We start from the raw sequence: 20010 nt of genomic DNA on the forward strand, positions 1-20010 counted from the left end.
TTTATCATTTCAAAAGAAAAAAAAATTAAACTTAAAATTTATATGAATTTTCATGAAAATTTTTTAAAATTGAGTTCTCCACAATTTAATTATATTTTTAAAATTTTTGGATATTTAACTTGTTAAGATTTGAAATTTATTTTTTATTGGTTTATGAATTAATTTTTATATATACTTATTTAATTAAAATTTTTAATTCTAAATTTTTTAATTTTAAATTAAATTTTATTAAATTATTTATAAATTATTCTATATTAAATTTTATAAAAACTTTACTATTTATTAAATAAATCAAAGTGAAACTTATTAACAATCGGTTTAAGTTAGAAATAAGTAAAACTATTCGAGATTGAAAATTTTTTGATAAATTAAACTTAAAACTCTTCGATACTCGCCTTGATTCTGTTCATTTACGCCCATAGTTAACTGCTTAGTAGTTATACATACCGTGCCCAGAACTTCTGGTTGCTGGATATTGTTACTTCTCGAGCAAACCAAAACTACCATCTCCATTCCCCCAACTATGCCTTACTTGTACTTCAGGCGCCAATCAGGTCAAAGAATGGAGTCGTTCTTCTGGGAGATGCCCAAAGATGATGTAGCTGCAGAGACATCCATTACTTCAGGTGAAAGCAGCTCTACTGCAGTCTCCAACGACGACCGTCAGACTTCACCTTTAGCAACATTCAAATCAAACTACGAAAAACTTCCTGATTACCTCAAACGCTGCTTAGACTACTTTTCTATGGTTACCAAGAGATACTCAGAAGAGAAGGGCAAACTAATTCGGCTTTTGTTGGCTGAATGTCTAGTACCAGAAAAAGCAGGGGAAATCATGGAGGATCTGGCAGAACAGATTATTTGGGAACTAATTCACCTTGGAATGCTTACTGAAGATTTTCTTGGAGGCAGATTAAAGTTAGAAGTTCCGTGCGAATACAAGGAATTATGCCTTTTCGAAGTGGACGAACAATACTTTGTTGCTAAAGCTCCGAATTTTCCTATATGTGCAGTGATCGAGGACGATGGAAACAACATCCTTCCTAATTTCACAAACCTTCAAGTTCGATCCCTGTTCGTGATCACTGCTGAACGCCGTGGTTTGCATTCTAGTTCTATTAGTCCTACTCCAGGTCTTTCTCAGGCTTATATGCAAACTATTTGCAGTTTGCAATCTCTTCTGGTGTTGGAGATCGATGGCCACATAGAGTACCTACCCGATGAGGTGGCAGATTTGGTTCGGCTCAGGTATTTGGCGTTGTTTGACTCAAATCTGAATAAGCTTCCCCAGACTTTAGGTAATCTTCAAAAGCTGCAAACTCTGGATTTAATGTGCGGAAACCTGCGTGAGCTGCCAATAGAAGTTCTAACTATTCAAAATTTGAGGCACCTTCTAATGTCCAGAAGCATCAGAGTCCCAAAGGAGATTGGAAAATTGACCAATCTTTATACGTGCAGTGGCGTGTATGCTGGAGGTGGCATTGCTAGTGAATTAAGTCGCTTAACCCAACTACGAGAACTTAGTGTTAAGCGTGTCAGCGAAGACCATGCCAGCGAACTATGTGCAGCCATCATGAAGATGGAAAATCTCCTCTCTGTGAAGCTAGAAGCGGAGATTAACTGCTATAGTATTGATCAAATGTATACATTTCTTCCTGAATTTGAACTATTTTCCCCTCCATCTCTTCTCCAAGAAGTTTATTTATGCGGTGTCCTAGTTGAAATTCCCATTTGGCTGTTCTCCATGTCAAACCTCACCAGGTTAGAATTGCACTTTTCTGATCTGACAGAAACACCCACTACAGACATACAGTTTCTTCCCAATTTAAAACATCTCACTCTATGGCAAGCCTATAAAGCAAAACTCCTTGGCAAGGAATTTTGTCAAGCAGGTGGTTTCCCAGCGTTGCAAACTCTTACAATTGATTCCATGTTTCTAGAGCACTGGACTGAGATTGTTAATGGAGCATTTCCAAGCTTAAAGAGTCTCACTTTGCGCTGTACAAGGTTGAGGTTTCTTCCTGAAGGTTTACAGAACATTTCTACACTTGAAGAACTCTTTTTGACTACTGTGCATGGAGACCTTGCAAGGCGATTAAAAAGTACAGAGAATTACAAGATCAAGCATATCTTGAAACTCGGAGCTTACTTTGAAGGTGGTAAGTTTATTTATGTGGGCAGTCCAGAAGAAGTGTTGCAACATGCTTGACTCTCCCCTCCCTAGAATTCTCAAGCACCAGACTTGTGTTAATCAGGAACCTTGTTAGTGAGACTTAAATTGTTCTTATTTTAAGTGTTGAAAATTTCTAAGCTTCCAAACCAGAAAACTTTATGCCATTACTTGAAAACAAAGCCTTATTTATTATTGCTGAAACAGTTAATAGGATAATAGTAAATCTTGATAGGACTTCACTTTGTTTACACAGATTCAAAGGTACCCTTTTAACTGTATAGCTATATAAAACAAAGCCGCAAACGAAATTAACCTAACCTCCAGATGGATGAATCTAAAGCTACTCTACATTATCATCCTCGGGGTCCCATGCATAAAACTAGTCTGAATCCCTGCCCTGTCAACCATCTGGTATGCCATATGACTCGGTTACTTATGATTTTTTTCATAGGTGATGCCTTTCTCTTCAATTGCTGATAGCCTCTCCAGAAAAAGGTTAAACATTTCTTCTGGACTGAGCAAGCTAATCCTGACGTACTCTCGACCGACTCCGAAACGCTCCCCACCTCTCGTCTGCATCTTGTTTGCTCTTAAAATAGTTTCAATGTCTGTATCCTCCTTGCATTTCAACCACGCAAAGGCTAACACAACAGAGATAAAACGTTCAATTAGAAAATATACCTTCAATTAGATTGATGGGAGTTGAAAATCTAATAATACAATATTATAATTTGCATTACCAGGGTGTGATTCTATGTACTTTCCAGTGAAGCTGCACCACTCAATTGGGTACTTAGGCAGACCGAAAATTTGACTGTTTTTAACAACAGCTTTCAATTTCTCCCATCTTTCAGACATCAGGCGCTGCCCATACTCAAAGAAGTTCTCTATATCAGCAGTCCCAAAATGCTGGCAGCCTTCAATAACAACTCCTAGGATCTTCGCAGCTCGGAGCTGTGATTCTTTAGACACACCAATGGAGCTAAGCTCTATGAATTTTGCCATCTTCCTGGCCACCACTTCATCTTTCACAATAGCCCATCTTCAATCCAAAAAGAAAAAAAGAAAAAATCAGTCGAAGGAGACATGATAATTTCAAATATATGGCTTATATAACACCTCCAAAGAGTGGGTCGTAATATAGTTAATTTCCTGAGCTAATTATATCATATTTCTTATTGTTTTCGTTGCTTCAAATGTATGAATCCTCTGTCAACTAAAAATAGCAGGGCAGGTGTTGCTCACCCAATTCGGGAACCAGCATGTCCAGTGCTTTTGGAGAATGTAAACAACATGATATCATAATCTGCTGGGCGAGTTATGGGAGTGTATTGTGGCCAATAATAGGCCAGATCATGGATAAGCTTGCCTTCCTCTCGGTTCACCACAGCTTCTCGGATAGAACCATCAGGATTGTTTGGTGAGGTGACAATCTCAATGTAAGGTCCTTCCTTATCAAAAGCATATGCATCACCTGCCCATTTATAGAGCCCTGATTGCAGGAAGTCCGTCTCCTCTTTATATGACTGAAAGCAAATCAACATAATCATTGAAGCAATGGAATTTATCAAGAGAACTGATTCATTCTGTTCTTTGTAAGTCATAAAAATAGTCTCTCTGAAGCAAAAGGAAAGTTGCATACTACAAAAGAATCTCTCCCAAGTCGTTATCCTTGCAAAATGCAGAATCTTTCTTATAAATGCATGTGTAATAAGGACGCAACATCTATTTTTGCATATGCATCAAGATACAAGCATAAACAACTTGGAAACTTAATATTAATCAAGTATATGAAGACTTGCAACTAAGTTTGTGGGTCATGTTGTGGGGGTAACATGCAAGATGTCTGCTCCAAGAAAAGCAACAATTTTTAATTAAACTATTCATGTTTTGTCCACTCGAAAAATATCCACCTCTGAAATACTCAACAGGAAGATGATGGACTTCTCCCTGTCTGCTTTCCCAAAGAATTATAGAGGATTGAGAATCAATCATCTCAGTTCCTGCTGACCGCCGCTCAATGCGGATTGGCCAATACCAAGATTTGAATGCTGCGTAGCAAACACCAAAGACAAGCTCGACAAGCTCTTCTTTAGCTTAGCTGAACAATGAGGATACCAAAGTTTAATTATCTACGTATCAAGCCAGCCAGACATGGCCATGTTACCATGTTTGCCTGGGATCTAGGCTAGAACATGCATTTGTTACTGTAATGCTGTGTTCCTTTTTGTAGCAATTTGTATTCATTTTAGAAACATGTTTGTCCTTTTGTTCCTTCCAAATAATTCTTATTAAAAATAAGGGACTATAATTGAATAAGCTTATAAGTTAGATCCAAATAATTTGAAAATCGAACTCGAAACTTAACTTATTATTTTTATGAAAAATTAACCAGTCGGCTAATTTAATAAGCTAAATAAAAAGGTTGAAACAAATTTAGAGAAAAACTCGATTTTAAGCATCATTTTCAGAAAATAAAAAATAAAAAATTCTTCCTGAAAAATAATATATAGTAAATTTGCGTGTCAATAATCGAAGATCACATGTATGTGTTGGGTCCGCCCAAAAACAAGATTAACAAAAAATGCGCAAACAGACGCGGTTTTCCCACAACTCGGACCCAAGTGTTTTCCATCTTTGTTCCATTGACTTTGACTTATTTAAATCCTAATTAAGATCTAATCAACATAATTAAACAAAGTCAATTTATTATTAGGGCTCATTTTGTTAAGGGATTTCAAATCTATCTTCAGGTATATGACTCAATTAATTAAAAAAATCTAAATTATTATAACACATTAAAATTATAATTTATTAGTTTTCTATTTATCGAATGTGACAGTAAATATCCAATTGCGAAAAATTAAAAAAGCGTTCGATTAGTCTCACCGAGTAGTAAGGAGCAGCGCAAACTACACTGGTGCGGTCGCTTCCACCAGGAGAACTGACAGCGTAAAGCGCAGCCTGAAACAGCTGTGTTGAGCCCGTGCCCACCAGCACATATCGATCCTCCGTCACTGCATTCCCGACGGTACGATGCAGCCTCTTGATCGCATCACGGAGTTGCGGTTCGAGAAACCAGCAGAAGTTCCCAACATCACTGAAGTAGCTCATCAAGTCACTGCCTGAAATCTCCATCGTACACCTCTCACCCATCTTCCTCCAGTACGGCTGAAAAATCGTCGGATCACCGCTGTAACAAATTAAAAATCACATCATTATCAGGATAAAATGGAAGGAAAATAAAAGTTAACGTGAAATTAGCCGTAAAGTACGTGGATTTAACAATTTCTGTTACGATACGACTAGCTCTAAATCATCCCGGAGAAGATAAACCAAACACATAGCTATTTGTGCTAATCTATTAAACTATCAGAGTTTCAGGTTTTGATGAAGAAATATCGGGTTCAAATCTAATAAAGATGGGGTCAGAAACAGAAAGAAAAATCAATAATGGGTAAGAACGAAACGTACTGATCGAGATTGATAAAAGAATCAGGGGAGAGAAGAAGCTTCTTGGTGGGATTGTTAGCAGAAATGGAGTTCTTGGAATCGTAGGCTGGACCAACCATTTTTTCTTCTCTTTTTTTTTTTTTCTCTCTAGCAGGAAAATATCAGATAGTGTAAATATGCATGAGTGTACTTCTCTACAGACGTATATATAGCAAAAGAATGCATGAATCCGTCCACATTTTAAGACTTCACTGGCTGAAAATATCTCTCTAAAGATGGCAATTTTCCTTAGGCGTTAGCATGTGGCAGTCTTCATGCAATATTTCCTTTGCTTTTTAATTAATATTATTTTAAATGTTATTAATCTTATTTTATTATCTTTATTTTTTTATTATTTAAATATTTAAACAATCGTTAAAATTATTATGTGCCAGTAATTCAAATAGAAAAATATCTAACAAAATTTCATATAATAATCACACTGATAATAAATACATCTTCCGAATTGAGTATCCACCCCACAGCAGTCTTATCCTTGCTTTCTACAATCTGTTTTAGAGGTTTGTTTTTCAAAAACAAAAGTAATATTTTATAATTTCAATACTCTATTAAATATTTTCTTTTTTTTTAAATAAGCGAAATATTTTTAAAATGTTGATTAAATTTTAATTGAAGAGTAAAATCTTAAATGATATATAAAATAATAGGGTGAGCAGTATTTTGTTTAAATAAAAAAATTAATCGAATTGAATTAATTTAAAAATTCAGTTTAATTTTTTAATTTATTTTGATTCGGTTTAATTTTTAATTTTAAAAATTTTAATTATTTTAATTCAGATTAATTTTAATATAAAAAATAATAAAAACTGAATCCAACTCATAAATGATAATAATATATCATTTTCAATAATATAAATAGATTAAATAATATTAAAGTTAAAATATTTTAATTAAATTTTAAAATATTAAAAATAAAGTGTAAAAGATAAAAAAATTTATTAAAAATTTAAATTGATGAAATCGAACTGAATCAAATTGATTTAATTCAATTCGATTTAATTTCTGATCAAAATTTGTTTGGTTCAATTTTTATAAATATTAAAATTTTAATTTTTGGTTTATTCAATTCGATTCGATTTTAAATCGATCCGAATGAATATTCACCCAAATAAAAAACAGCATATATATATATATATACTCTTCAATTATCTTACATTACTTTTATATTTATCTCAAATTATAGATTTTAAGAATGTAGATTATTTATTAACATCTAGCCTGTTTTTAAACCAAAATAAAAAAAATGGTTGTTTTTAGAAATTTTTTTTATGAAATATTCAGTGAACCCTTTTTAATAAGGAGGGTCACAATGTTGTTATTTTCATTTATAGTTATTTATTGAAAATTTTAAATTTGAATTATTTTGCTTAGATTAAGAAATATAATTATTATCAGTTACAAATTTCTGATTTTTTTTTTTTAATATAGGATACAGAAGAATGAAAATTCAAACTTGAGTATGAGAAAAATATAAGAAAAGCAAGAAATCTGCATGGATTTGAGTGGGGAGTTATTGGCATGAAAGCTGTAGATGCCAAATGTAAAAAGGAAAATGGGACGTTGCAAATACAGAATCTTATAAATGATGGCAGTGGCTGTGTTTACCAAATTAGCCTGTTTTTACCATATCTGTATTAAAGATAGAGATTCTCGATCATTATCCTCACCACACCCAAAATATCTCTGTTTTTTCCTTGAAAATAGTTAAAATATCTTCAAATATATAAAAGAAAATTTATTAATAATTCATTGGAAAAAAAATAATTAAATTCTCTTATTTATTTATTTTTATTTTCTTTATTTTCTTTATTTTAATATTATTTACAGACACTCGGTGTCATAAGTTTTTAAGGAATTAAATGCTATAGCTTTTTAATAAAAAATTAAAAGGGAAAAAATATGAAAAGTTATTCCTAAAACACACTTTTACATTTTGCAATTATTTAAAATATTCAAAAATAATTTCAAATTTCATTTGTAAAATAAAAACAGTTATTAAATTTAAGTAACAAATTGAAATTTTATGTTATGAAATCAGAAGGTAAAAAAAAAATATTCAGTAATAAATTGAAAAATTCATTACTAGTTTATAGTGGGAAAAAGTCCACCTCTTTTTTAGAATACCTCTTGTTTAATTTAACCAACAGATTGAAAAATACATTATTAAAAATTTTTTAATTGAAAATATCCTCTTTTTTAATCTAGAAATAGATTTGCTGAAACTAGTAAATAAATATTTATTAATTTTTCTTTTTCTTATTGATATAATTTTTTAAATTTCTTTTTCTTTCTTTCATAGAAAATTAATCATAGAATAATTAATTTCTAGATTAGTAACTTAATAAAAAATAAAAAAAAAACCAAAAAATTTCGTCTTTCAAGAATTTAAATAGTTATTAAATCATAAAAAATACTTATTTCATTCTATAATTTTTTTTAAAAAAAATCATATTTGTTAAACTTCCACAAACTAACCTGAATGATTGGTGGAGAAGGCAAAGCTAGATCTTCTTGTACAACCCAATTAGCTTCCCCTTGTTCACTAGAATGCCTTAGCATCACACTTAGTAAACACATTGCTCTCTCTCTTTGTCTTCCTTGGCACTCCTTTTGGTCTGTTTCTTCGTCGTCTTTTCAATTTCTCTATGAGTCGACTCTTAATTGTTTATCGTTTCTCCTACGATACATGATACTAAATCTAAGTGTTTTTAAAGAAATTTGTGAATGACATCACAAATCCAACCCAATGAAGCTCGGTAATTAAGCAGAGGATGTCTAGATGGGACATCATTATAGTAAGACAATGTTGGTTCAAGCTGTACTACTCTCAACCAGCCATGTTGCTCACTTAATCTTATTTATACTTTCTAAATTTTTGATATTGTTACAAATTCAAATTAAAGAAATTAGAGTTTTAACCACGGTAATCTATTAAAAAAATAACCCATGATAAAAAAGCTAATAGTATTAACATAAATGTCTTTATTTTGTTAATAATAATAAAATTCTTAATTAAAATAAAATATAAATTAAATATAGAGAGTTAATTAGAAAAACTATTGATTATTGATAAATTTAATGTGGATGTCATCATCAATAATTAGAGAATATTTATTGTGTACTCATCGGTTATTGGATAAATTCTCCTTAGGGTATTGTGCTTTTTGAATTGAATGATTCCAAAGTATTCCTAATTTGATAGGAGAAAAAATGCTAGTTACAGTTACTTAGAAAAGGTAATTATTCCATCATTTTTATTTTATTAATTGAAAAATATAATAATTATTAATTAATTAAAAAAATAAAATTTATTTTTAATATCACATTGTTATTTATTAGTGAAAATATAATTTATTCTAGAAATTATTATAAATTTTAAAAAGAGCAGCTGAAAAAAGTTGAATTCCATATGTTATGGTCTATGTTGGGAAAATGTATTTGATATTGTGTATTTAATTTACAAATTTTAGGTCAATGCTCTAATCTTAGGGTTTCTAAAATTATTTGAGTTATGCTTTGTCTGCTTCAATCCCATCTCATGTGCTGCCAAATGCTATTGATTTTGTATTTTTTTTTTTCAAATGATGCATGTGGTATTTATGATAATACATGTGATATAGTTATACCAATAATAATTTGCTGTTGTTTATTATTATTATTAGAAACAGTTACTATTTTAATCTTTATAATATAAAAAATTTTATTAGTTAATATTTTAATTTTAAAAAATGCATAAAAAATATCATAATTTCTTTTGATTTTTTTCACAACCTAAATAAGTGAATGAAATTACTTTAGTCTCCTTGGGCTTTTCCAAATCATAAGTGAGGCCTTAATTTGAATCAGCCCAGATTCCATCCTTTTAGTTGTGTTTTCTATATAGGGCCGTTAGACAATAAATCGAAATATTTATATTAATTTATGTTTATATTTAGAATTTTAAATTTTAAATAATAAAGATAAAATTTTTAAATTTATTAAAATTATAATTAAAGTATTAAATTAAAATTTAAAAAGTTAATAGTAAATTACTATATCTTCTTTTAAATTCAATTTAGTTTATCGTAGCTAATTGAAAAGGTATAGTTTTATATAAATATGAACTAATTTAACTTTTGAATCTAACAGTTTTTCTCACAAGTTAATGGTATATCGATAATTGTTAAAATTTTAACTCTCCATTATTGTTTGCTCTTTGTGACCGTAAAAATTTTTTTACCTTTTAATGGTCATATTTTTATTAATTGTTTGCAAGTAATTCAAAGTTTTCTATCTCCGCATTTAGATTTTTCTGAATTTAGTTTGATTTTGAATGATTGTAAATTTTTGTTAAACTCTATAACTGATATTTTTGTTAGATGAGTCGTTGTCATACCACTCTAGCTAAAGAATCTATTATGTATAATGTCTCTCTTTTTGGGATGATATCCCTTTTTATTTGATAAAATTTTATTAATACAACTAGTAGTTTTACTTAAAACAAAATAAAAAGAATCTATCGGTTACTATTTCAAGAATTATATAGTTAAAGGTTGTAAATAGAGAAGAAGAAGATTACATTAACTAATTGTATTCCAAAAAAAGAAAGGAACCACATGAACCAACCAACACTAGCAGGCCTAAGAAAATCTAACATAGAATCTAATCTGTTGACATCTCTAGCAAGTCTGGAAAAAGAAAAGAAAAGAAAAGAAAAGAAAAGCAAAAGGCAGAAAGAGCAAAACAAGATTGCAGAAGAACAGAGCTAAGGGAATTTTCAAGAACTAGACTGGGTTAACATTGCCCAAATAGTAATCCCTTGATGAAAAATTTGCATTTACAAAGAAACAGAAAGGATTGAGAGACTATTACCAATGCAAATTTTGATGATTTTAAAGAATGGAGTGCCTAAGCAATGTCATACTTCTCTTCTTTTCTTTTCTTTTCTTTTTCCCTTTTCCCTTTTTAAATGTTTTCGTATCTCTTATTGTTGTAAGGTGACTGGTGAGAGTAGCAGACTTTTAACTATTGGTTGGGGTGTGCTTCATTCGGTAGATTTTGTGGAGTCTTCCTAAATACATGTTTTCTGCAACGTTCAAAAATGCTATCATATATGAGATCAAATTGAACTCCTGCTCTTTCCCTGTTAACAATGAAGAAGATATGATCTGCTTCCACAATCTTGTAGTACCTGCATCACAACAGATCCCACCTCTATCACTTTCTTCAACAGCCTCATTAAGAATTCACTTGTAGATGCAATTACAATTTGTTATTATTATTGAACTTGGTTAACTTATAATTTCAATTGCGAGTTTGTGCAAAAGAGGAGAGTTTGATAACTAACCAGATTCCTGATTGCAGGGGTAGACACTCAGAATCATTTGTAATGTGACAGCTTGGATGCTCAATTGGAATACGAGGGTGGGTTGTGGATATGGTGTTAAGAGCTCCATCATTCTCATGCCAATCCTCATCCCTGCAGATTCATCAACTTCATCATAAGCTTTGATGCAATTTAATTTATTATCCTTCAAGTTAACATTGAAGTCAGGGTGAAAAAGACCTCAAGATTAAAGCACCATGTTTAAGACAAATCTGTTACCTGTATCCTTTGTAAGGGGGAGAGACATCTGGAGGAAAACTCCATTGGCTCATCTGCAACACTCTTATGAAAAGCAATGGATGGATTCCAAAGATGCTTGAAGGAACTGTGAAACCCATTATTTTTGTAGTGCGCTTTGTAGCATAGTTGAAATAGTATGTATTGGGAAATGTTTGAAGATGACAATTGAGTTGCATAGACCCTTGAATCGTAAGATCAGGAAGTATCCAATCTCCTGATGCAAATGGACCAGTATTTCCCAAAAGGCAATGAAAAAGACCCAAAATTCCCATTTTCTTCCATGTCATGTTAAAGTGATCAAATCCAAAATTGTAATAATCCTTGAGCATGCCTATGTCAAGCCAGTCATAAATTATCACTCCTAAGCGCAAGATTTGAAGGAGACATATCGGTTTCATTGTTCTGCCATCTTCTGGCCTGAAATATTGAAATTGAAGCGCAGATACACATTTAGACTCGTGTATCAGCTATTTTGAGAAACAAAAATGAAATCGAATGAAGTCTATATGCTTAATGCATTGGAGCATAGAGAACAGGGTTGCATAAATTGAAACAACAGATCATTTAGGCAAATCTCTGAACAAAAGCCTTTGATTATGGTCATTTGACTCCTCAAATCTGGAGGCAATATATATTCAGAATCATTAACGTTGTTCTTATTCTGCTGAACCTATATTCTTCTAAATGGAGAAGTTCGAATTAAGAGGCCACGTTGGGAAAGTACTTACTGCATCCCATCTAAGTATGTTCTTGTAGTCCCATTGAAGGCTCCAGATAAGGATGTGAGGCTTAATACCCAGTTCTCAGAAGTGTTCTCATACCCCTTGAAAGCCTAAAGACATTAAGAACGCGCAATCAAGACAAACAGCTTTGAAGAGATTATTTGGTCATGAGATGACAAGTTTAGAAAAGCATTAGACTAACCTTGTCTGCAAGCATTTGCTGCAGAACTCGAACAACTTGTGCTCCAGCGGAATGCCCAACAAAGTGGATTGGGTGATCCTCATCCCATTCGGAATAGTGCCCTGCATCCCAAATCAGGACGAACGAAAAGCAACTTTATATTTAAACCAAGTCCTCAATGCGGACAATCATCAAACACAAAACAAACAGAGGATAGAGCCTAATACAAAAGCTAGAGATATTCTAACCTTGTTCATAAATTCGTCCAAATTGAGAATGCCCACAAGCTTTGCTGTGTTCTTCACCATAATCAACTTGTCCGCCTTTCAAATAATAGAACAACTCGCGAGCCCTGAAACCCAACAAGTCTAAGAAACTTGCAAAACAACTTAAAACAAAGAGTGGCAAAAAGGAAGAAGACGATAAACATAAATCTGCAAGCTTTTTTCACCTACCTATCATATATGCTGGTTAAGGACCCTAAATCAGGCACCAGAACCTTCTCATCTTTCTTCTCAGCCCCTGCGAAATATGATAAACCTCCCAATCTCTGAAACCAATGAAAACTAAATGAGATTGATGATTTACAGTTAGGAAATGAATTGAACACAGCAAAACTTGAAACCCATTTGAGATAGCAACAAGAAAATATCACACACCCCTTTGCCAAATCCAAAGATTCCATGGACCAACACAATAGGAGGCAAGTCATCACCATTTGTGGTGGATTTTGATGTCCCTCTGGGTTCGTCCTCTTTCACTACAAGGTTCATATTAGGCTTGAAAAACCATCCGTACATAGTCTGTGAGAAATCACCAGCTACAGCTGAGCTAAATATGTACAAGCCATATAGCAGATGAACTGCAACACTAACAAATAGCTCTGTTAATTGCAGAGCAGATACCCACCACCTTATCATTTTCACAAAACCAACAAGCAAAACAAGAAACAAAGAAGAAGAAAATTAAAAAAACCCCCCAAATCAGAGCCTTCTTCAAAACTAGAAATCAAAAACAAAGAAGGCTCTTTTAAATGTCTAAACCTTTTGTCTTAAAGGATCATAAACCTCTATTTGATGATACCAAAGAAGGAGACAACAGAGGGCCTAAAGAAAAGAAAAAGAAAAAGAAAGCACCCCTCTTTCTCTCTCTCACAATCTAATCTGTTTTCTTGTTTGATTCTTTTGGCTTGAATTCAAACTTTGAAAATCGGTAGCTTCCCTCAATTTTCTCATATATCCTACCTCACAGAAAACTCTAAACCAATCAAAAAGCCTGCTGTTCATACATTTTTTCTTACGCACAGGCCAACAAAAGGCAAACCTTGGGCTTGTTTTATGCCATGTGTCTTAGCTTTAGCCGCTCCTACAATTTTGTACAAAATCTTCAATGGACCCCACTAAACATAGGAACCTAATCCATTAAATAAAATCCAAAAAATTTAGCCTCTGAATTAGTGATAATAAACATGTTTACGTAGAATTTTATTATTATTATTTTGAGGGGATTTTTTGGGTGTGGGTGTTTGAAGAGTGGTGCGCTGGATCAGAGCTGGTAGGTTCACTCTCTGACAACTAACTCCAACTGTGTTATTATCCTTATCCATCATTTCTTTTATCATTACTATATATGATTTAAGACGATTCACAATTTATTTAATAAAAGTATTAGAGAAATTAATTAATTTAATAAAAATTCAGAAATTTAATAATAATTATTTATTTAATAAAAATAGTTTCTAATGAAATGAATAAAACGGTTCGTTTCAAATGCAAAACGCAGGATATGCGTTTGCAGTAGAGAATTGGGGTTGTTTTGTCCACAAGACATTCTGAGTGGGCCGCACATGCGCATTCTCGTGTTTTTCACAAAGAAATTGACTGCTTTCATTAGCTTCCAAAAAACCGCCAGATTCTTGTTATACCGGTATCTGTTTTATTTGATAATGTAAGAAAATAATGGACTTAAATTAATTCTTTCTTTCTTTGAGAAAATAAATAAATTCTTTTTTTTAAAATTTATATCGTGAATTTTAATAAAATTAATTTTCCATGGCAATTTTGACGTTAAAATTTCAAACATGTTGACAAAATAAATTAGGGAATTTGATATTGGCTTCAGCTCGAAAACGTGTTGAATTGTCCAACTGCCTTTCACCGTAGCAGCCTCAAATAATAAGAAGAGTCGATTTGAATGAACAAATAACTTACCGTCTGTTTAGCTTAATGGTTCAATACAGCTGAAACTATTATTAATAATCAATAGACGATAATTTATTGTAATCTATAGTTAATGTTGGATTATAATTGATATATTTTAAATATTTTATAAATTATATTTAATTATTATTATTGTCATATAAAATATTTAATAAAAATATATATTAATTTATTTTATTAATGAAATAAATATAAAAATATTAATTTATTAATATATAATAATTAAAAAATAAAAGTTTAAAATATCATTATTTTGCGTGCATATACATAATTATTATAATATAACAATAAATATAAGTTTTAAATAAATAAGTACTATAATTAATTTAATTATTATTAATTTACTAATTATATTTTATAATTTTAAATAATTTATTGATGTGAAAATTTAATTTAAAATTATAATTAAGAAAATTTTAAAAATAATATAGTTTAAATAAAAAATAAAATTAAAACATTTAATAGCTAATGAAAAATAATCATAATTATAAAATTGATTAAAATGTAATTGATAAATTTTATATTAATTGCTTATTAATTATTAATTGAATTCTTTTAAGATTTATTTAGTATTTAATCTTACTGTTTGAATAACTTATAAGAGAAAATTACTTTTACATTTTTAAAATGTAATATAATTAATGAATTTATTTTCTTATTTATATTTTATTTTTAAAATTTAATTCTATTCAAAAATTAGAAATTTTTCATAAAAATATTATTAGTGATATAAAAAATAATCCAACCATAATCTTTAAAACTTAACACTTTAATTTCTAAAATTTAATTTTTATAAATTTATAAATTCTTCTATAAAATTCCATTTATAAATCAAAATAATAAATAATAAATCGAAAATCTCAAACTCAATCTCCATAAATAAATAAATAATTTAATAAATTTAAAATTTAAATTTAATAAATATAATAAAAATTAAAAAAATATTTTTTTATTTTTAAAATATAATATAATTAATAAATTTATTTTTTTATTTTTTAAATCGTTTTTAAAATTTAATTTTATCAAAATTGAATGATAAAATCTCAAATTCAATACCTACCGATAAATAAAACTTTCAATAAATTTAAAATTTAAATTTAATAAATATAATAAAAATAAAAATATATAAATTTAAATTATTAAAAAATTAAAAATTTAAATTCAATAAAAATTATTTTTTGTGATATTTCTCACTATCCATCACTACTTATTATTTGCTATTCGAGCTAGATGTTTTCATTGCTTGTCACTTGATATCCCTTCCATTTGCGTAACTCGTCCCATATATTTTTAGCTACTTTCATTGCTTATTGATAGCTATCTACTAGTTAGTTTTTTAATTTTATAAAATATATTAAAATATTTTTAATATTTTAAAAGTTTATTAATCAATTATTTTATTAATTTTAATTATTAAATATTATAAAAAATTTAAAATATTCTTAATAAAAAGATTAATTAATAAATTTTTTAATAATATGAGAAATCAACTGTTAAATTTTTTAAAAATTATAAAGACTAAATAGTAAAATATTTAATGATATAATTAATATATTAATTAATTAATTTTTTAAAATATTAAAAATATTTTAATATATTTATTAAAATAAAAAATTAATTAGTAAGTTTTTTATATTATAAAAATTAAATAGTAATTTTTTTATTTTATTATTGATAAAAATATTTTAAAATTTATATTTAATATTTTTTTAATTAAATGTAAATTATTAACTTAATAAAAAATTTATAAAAAAATTTTAAATTTTAATAAAATTAAATTTTAAATATAAAAATATTAAAATTTAAAAATAAAGTGATAAATTTATTAATTTTATTATAATAGATTAAAAAGTAATTTGTCCTTTTAATAATGATAGGTGGTAGTGCGTAACTTTCGGGGGGTTGGCCATGTTCTATAAATGTATTTATTCTTTGGCACACGCTGGCAAGTCTGGCGATTTCTAGAAACATTTCGTGCATTCAAGAAACTCCAAATTTTGCTATATCCCACCCAAAGTCAACACGTATAGTATCATAAATTCTAAAACCTTAATTCTCTCACCTGTCTTTCTACTTTTTGAAAAGATTGAATTACCCACTGTCTCACTGTTTTTCTATTTAGTCATTGCGTAATTTTACACAATTTTTACTTATAAAATTAAATTTAAATACTGGTAAATACATAATTTATAAAAACTCAATAAATTATCTAAAAAATAATAACAATAACTATTTAAGTGAACAAATTCTAAATGGCTATATAGATATGAGGAGGTTATCATTAATCAAATACTATGTCTGAAACAAACTAGGCAGGCAGCAGGCCTAGCTTGGGTCGCATGGACTTGTTAGAATGTGGCTCATGTTTGAGGAACTGGCCACGACACAGCTAAATGGGCCATAGCAGTCCAGTCCAAAATGGCGATGCCGCAATTGTTCGGTTGGACAAAGGGCGCGTCGAAGAGATCCTATTGGTATTTAGAAGCACTTTGCTTCAGGATCTTCAAAGAAAGGAGCTCTGAGGGGCTTGTTACCTTTTCAAATTTAAAATAAAAAAAATTTAAAAATTATTTTCTCGAGTAAAAATTAATTCTACCGCAGTTTTAGAGATTATCGCAATATAAGAGTGCGGTAAGAAATAATAATTTTAAAAAAATTACATGCAAAAATTTCATATTTCAAAATTTAATTTTTATTTAATTAATTATTATATTATATTTTATTAATTTAATTTATTTAATTATATATTAAATTTATAGGAATATAATTATAAAAATTATATTAATATTAATTATTTTAAGTTATTTATAATATAATATAATATTTTTTATTAATTATATAATTTAATTAATTATAAATTAAATTTATATAAATATATTATAAAATTATTTTATTTTATTTATAATATAATATAATATTTTTCATATTTATCATTTTATTTTATTATTTTTATTATTATAAAATTTTTAAAAAATTATATAACTAACAACACCTGAAAAAATTTTTGGACCTTTTACTATTTTAAAATTTAAAAAAAAAATTAAAAGCTGTTACTGTTTCAAAAATTAAATATTTATAAATTAATTGTAATAAAAACAATAAAATAAAATAATAAATATTAATGATATAATGTTATATTATAAATAAATTAAAATAATTAATATTTATAATAATATTAATATAATTTTATAACTATATTTATATAAATTTAATATATAAATAATAAAATAAATATTATATTATTTTATAAATAATTTAAATAATTAATATTAATATTAATATAATTTTTATAATTATATTTATATAAATTTAATGTATAATTAAATTAATAAAACATAATATAATTAATTAAATAAAAATTAAAATTTAAAATATAGAATAATAAATATAAAAAATATAACGTTATATTATAAATCCATTTCAAAAAAAATGTAAAAATGTAATTTTTTTAAAAAAATTTCTTTATTACCACACTTGAAAAGGTACGGTGAAACCTACCATATTTTTAAAGAATCAGCTTTCACCTTAATTACAACAAAAATTTTAGGCTTGAGAATTTCTTTTTATTTTTAATTTGTAAAGGTAAAAAGCCCGAGCTCTGAGGTGGGAAGCGCTTATAGAAATGAGAAATTGGCGACACTCTCATGAAGCCCTGCTCTCAAGGTTCCTCCTTCCAAAATCTCACTCAAATTGCTAAGCATTTCGTCTTTTCAGTTAGCTGTTTCCTTTAAATTTTACTGAAAATTGGTTTCTTCTGCAATCTGCATTTTGTATGTGTTTTTAGCTATTTATTAAGAATTGAACAAATCATGAATTGGCTTCTTGAATGGTTATGGCCCTGCGTCAAAATAGCTGACAACTACTCATTTCATCACTTATAATTATAGCCAAAGCTGAACCCGTTTCATAATCACAACTTGGGTTTCCCGAGATTGTATTTGGTTCAGCTGATATTGAGTTGAAAATTTGTATAATCTATTTCTATGAAGTAGGTTTTACTTTCACACTTAATAGAATTTACTTGTACGCCATTACTATCCCCTAAGAATGGAGCTTAAACTCAAACACTTTAAATTTTTGCCTAATTATTTTTATGGCTCCAGTTGTGCAAATAAATTTGGTGAATTCAACTTTCCCCTTCAGAGTAGAACATTCAGGTCATGTAGGTAATAAACCAATTGTGAAATTCTGCACTTATTCCTATTGTTGAGGAAAACATGATGGAGCTCAATCTTGGTTTAAGCTCCGTGTCATACAACAGCCTAATGATCCTATCCACAAAGGTTGGTCAGCCTGAAAGGATCCTAGCAGTCATTCAAGAAATAAAGGCTAAGAATATCTTGCCAGATTCTGATACATACAATGATTGTATGAGGGCCCAGGCAGCTGTCAATGATATTTGTGGTGTTGAAAGAGTAATTGAGGAGATGAAGAGAGATGGTTGAATTGCTGTGGATTGGACAACCTATAGCAAAGCATCAATGTATCTTGATGCTGGCTTGCACAGTAAGGCGGGACAGGCACTGAAAGAACTGGAAAAGAGAAGTGTGCATCAAGATCATTCTGCTTTCCAATTCCTAGTTACTTTGTATGGTCGGACAGGGAATTTACTTGAGGTTTATAGAATATGGCGTTCTTTTGGATCGGCTTTTCCCAAACTTCTTCAAGCATAAGCTATCTGAATATTATCCAAGTGCTGGTCAACTTGAAAGATTTACTGGGTGCAGAGAAATGCTTCAGAGAATGGGGAATTTGGTTGCTCAACCTTTGACATCAGGATTACAAATCTTCTCATCAGAGCTCATGCCAAAATGGGTTTACTAGATAGGCGGAAGAACTCAACGAGAGGGCCCACAAGAGAGGGGCCAAGCCTAATGCTAAAACCTGAGAAATATTTTGGATTATTATTTGGAAAATGATGATGTCAAATTGGCAGTTGATTATTTAGCCAATGTAATATATACAGGCAGAGGGAACTGTTAGAATTATGTTTCATCACCTGAGGTTCTTTCATGGCACATTTTGAGCAACAGAAGGATGTTGATGGAGCAGAGGGTTTATTGAGATTTTGAAGCAGACTGTAGATAATGTGGGGGCAAATGTGTTTGAGTCATTGTAAGAACTTATGCAGCTGCTGGAAGGAGAAGCAATGTGATTCTTCGTCAGATGAAGACAGGGAATGTAGAAGTGAAGAGTGAGTTTTAATTGCTATTTTGTTTTTGTTGTTTTAGTTTCTAGTCCTCCACAACCAAAGTTTAATGGTTCTAACTTGCAACTTTGTTTCAATAACGAAATATGCCCATATCCTCTGTTTGTTGTCATAGTCACATACTAATGGTATGGCACATGGGCATTGCTATAGAAATGTATCATCATTCTTCTTGAAATTTAATGAGTAAAATTTTCTTATGTTTTCATAGAGTTTTAGGTTTCATGCTTTGGTACATTATTGTCTCTTTATAAGAATGTAGCCTCCACAGGCATTCAGGCTTTTTTTTCCCTTTGGATTGAATTAGTTATTTTGATGACTAGAGTTCGATTTCCCTCCTCCTCCCAAAATATCTATCGACAAAAAAAAAATAACAAAAATTGTATAA

General features: G+C 29.6%; 3 protein-coding genes and 1 pseudogene across 3 annotated transcripts; 2 read left to right on the forward strand and 2 right to left on the reverse strand.

Annotated features, from left to right (window-relative positions):
* Positions 1-365: 365 nt before the first annotated feature.
* Positions 366-2230, forward strand: LOC110628374 (probable disease resistance RPP8-like protein 2). The gene has a single exon (XM_021775017.2). It carries the CDS (start codon positions 524-526, stop codon positions 2207-2209), a length of 1686 nt encoding a protein of 561 aa, XP_021630709.2. The 5' UTR covers positions 366-523; the 3' UTR covers positions 2210-2230.
* Positions 2231-2341: 111 nt separating this feature from the next.
* LOC110627445 (L-tryptophan--pyruvate aminotransferase 1) lies at positions 2342-5805 on the reverse strand. Its single transcript, XM_021773751.2, has 5 exons — positions 5648-5805; positions 5063-5366; positions 3419-3699; positions 2914-3215; positions 2342-2814 (listed from the first exon to the last, which is right to left on the reverse strand). The coding sequence occupies exons 1-5, from the start codon at positions 5743-5745 to the stop codon at positions 2603-2605; spliced, it is 1197 nt and encodes a 398-aa protein (XP_021629443.1). The 5' UTR covers positions 5746-5805; the 3' UTR covers positions 2342-2602.
* A 4383-nt stretch (positions 5806-10188) lies between these two features.
* On the reverse strand, positions 10189-13503 carry LOC110627797 (lipase). The gene is made up of 8 exons (XM_021774161.2): positions 12854-13503; positions 12650-12744; positions 12443-12546; positions 12216-12316; positions 12020-12123; positions 11271-11708; positions 11013-11144; positions 10189-10856 (listed from the first exon to the last, which is right to left on the reverse strand). The coding sequence occupies exons 1-8, from the start codon at positions 13112-13114 to the stop codon at positions 10691-10693; spliced, it is 1401 nt and encodes a 466-aa protein (XP_021629853.1). The 5' UTR covers positions 13115-13503; the 3' UTR covers positions 10189-10690.
* A 4470-nt stretch (positions 13504-17973) lies between these two features.
* Positions 17974-19832, forward strand: LOC110628070 (annotated as a pseudogene).
* The last annotated feature ends 178 nt before the right edge of the window (positions 19833-20010 follow it).

The sequence above is a fragment of the Manihot esculenta genome, chromosome 12, assembly GCF_001659605.2.
Source record: "Manihot esculenta cultivar AM560-2 chromosome 12, M.esculenta_v8, whole genome shotgun sequence".
In the NCBI taxonomy this organism is placed as follows: domain Eukaryota; kingdom Viridiplantae; phylum Streptophyta; class Magnoliopsida; order Malpighiales; family Euphorbiaceae; genus Manihot; species Manihot esculenta.

Bases quoted from the DNA above. Each gene is read 5' to 3' on its own strand.
- LOC110628374 (XM_021775017.2), top strand. From the start codon at position 524: ATGCCTTACTTGTACTTCAGGCGCCAATCAGGTCAAAGAATGGAGTCG.
- LOC110627445 (XM_021773751.2), bottom strand. From the start codon at position 5,745: ATGGTTGGTCCAGCCTACGATTCCAAGAACTCCATTTCTGCTAACAAT. The intron at 5,367-5,647 runs GTACGTTTCGTT...AATTTGTTACAG, and splicing joins TCTTTTATCAATCTCGATCA to CGGTGATCCGACGATTTTTC. The intron at 3,700-5,062 runs GTGAGACTAATC...ATTTGCTTTCAG, and splicing joins GCGCTGCTCCTTACTACTCG to TCATATAAAGAGGAGACGGA.
- LOC110627797 (XM_021774161.2), bottom strand. From the start codon at position 13,114: ATGATAAGGTGGTGGGTATCTGCTCTGCAATTAACAGAGCTATTTGTT. The intron at 12,547-12,649 runs GTAGGTGAAAAA...GTTGGGTTTCAG, and splicing joins TTAACCAGCATATATGATAG to GGCTCGCGAGTTGTTCTATT. The intron at 10,857-11,012 runs GTTAGTTATCAA...GTTGTGATGCAG, and splicing joins CCCCTGCAATCAGGAATCTG to GTACTACAAGATTGTGGAAG.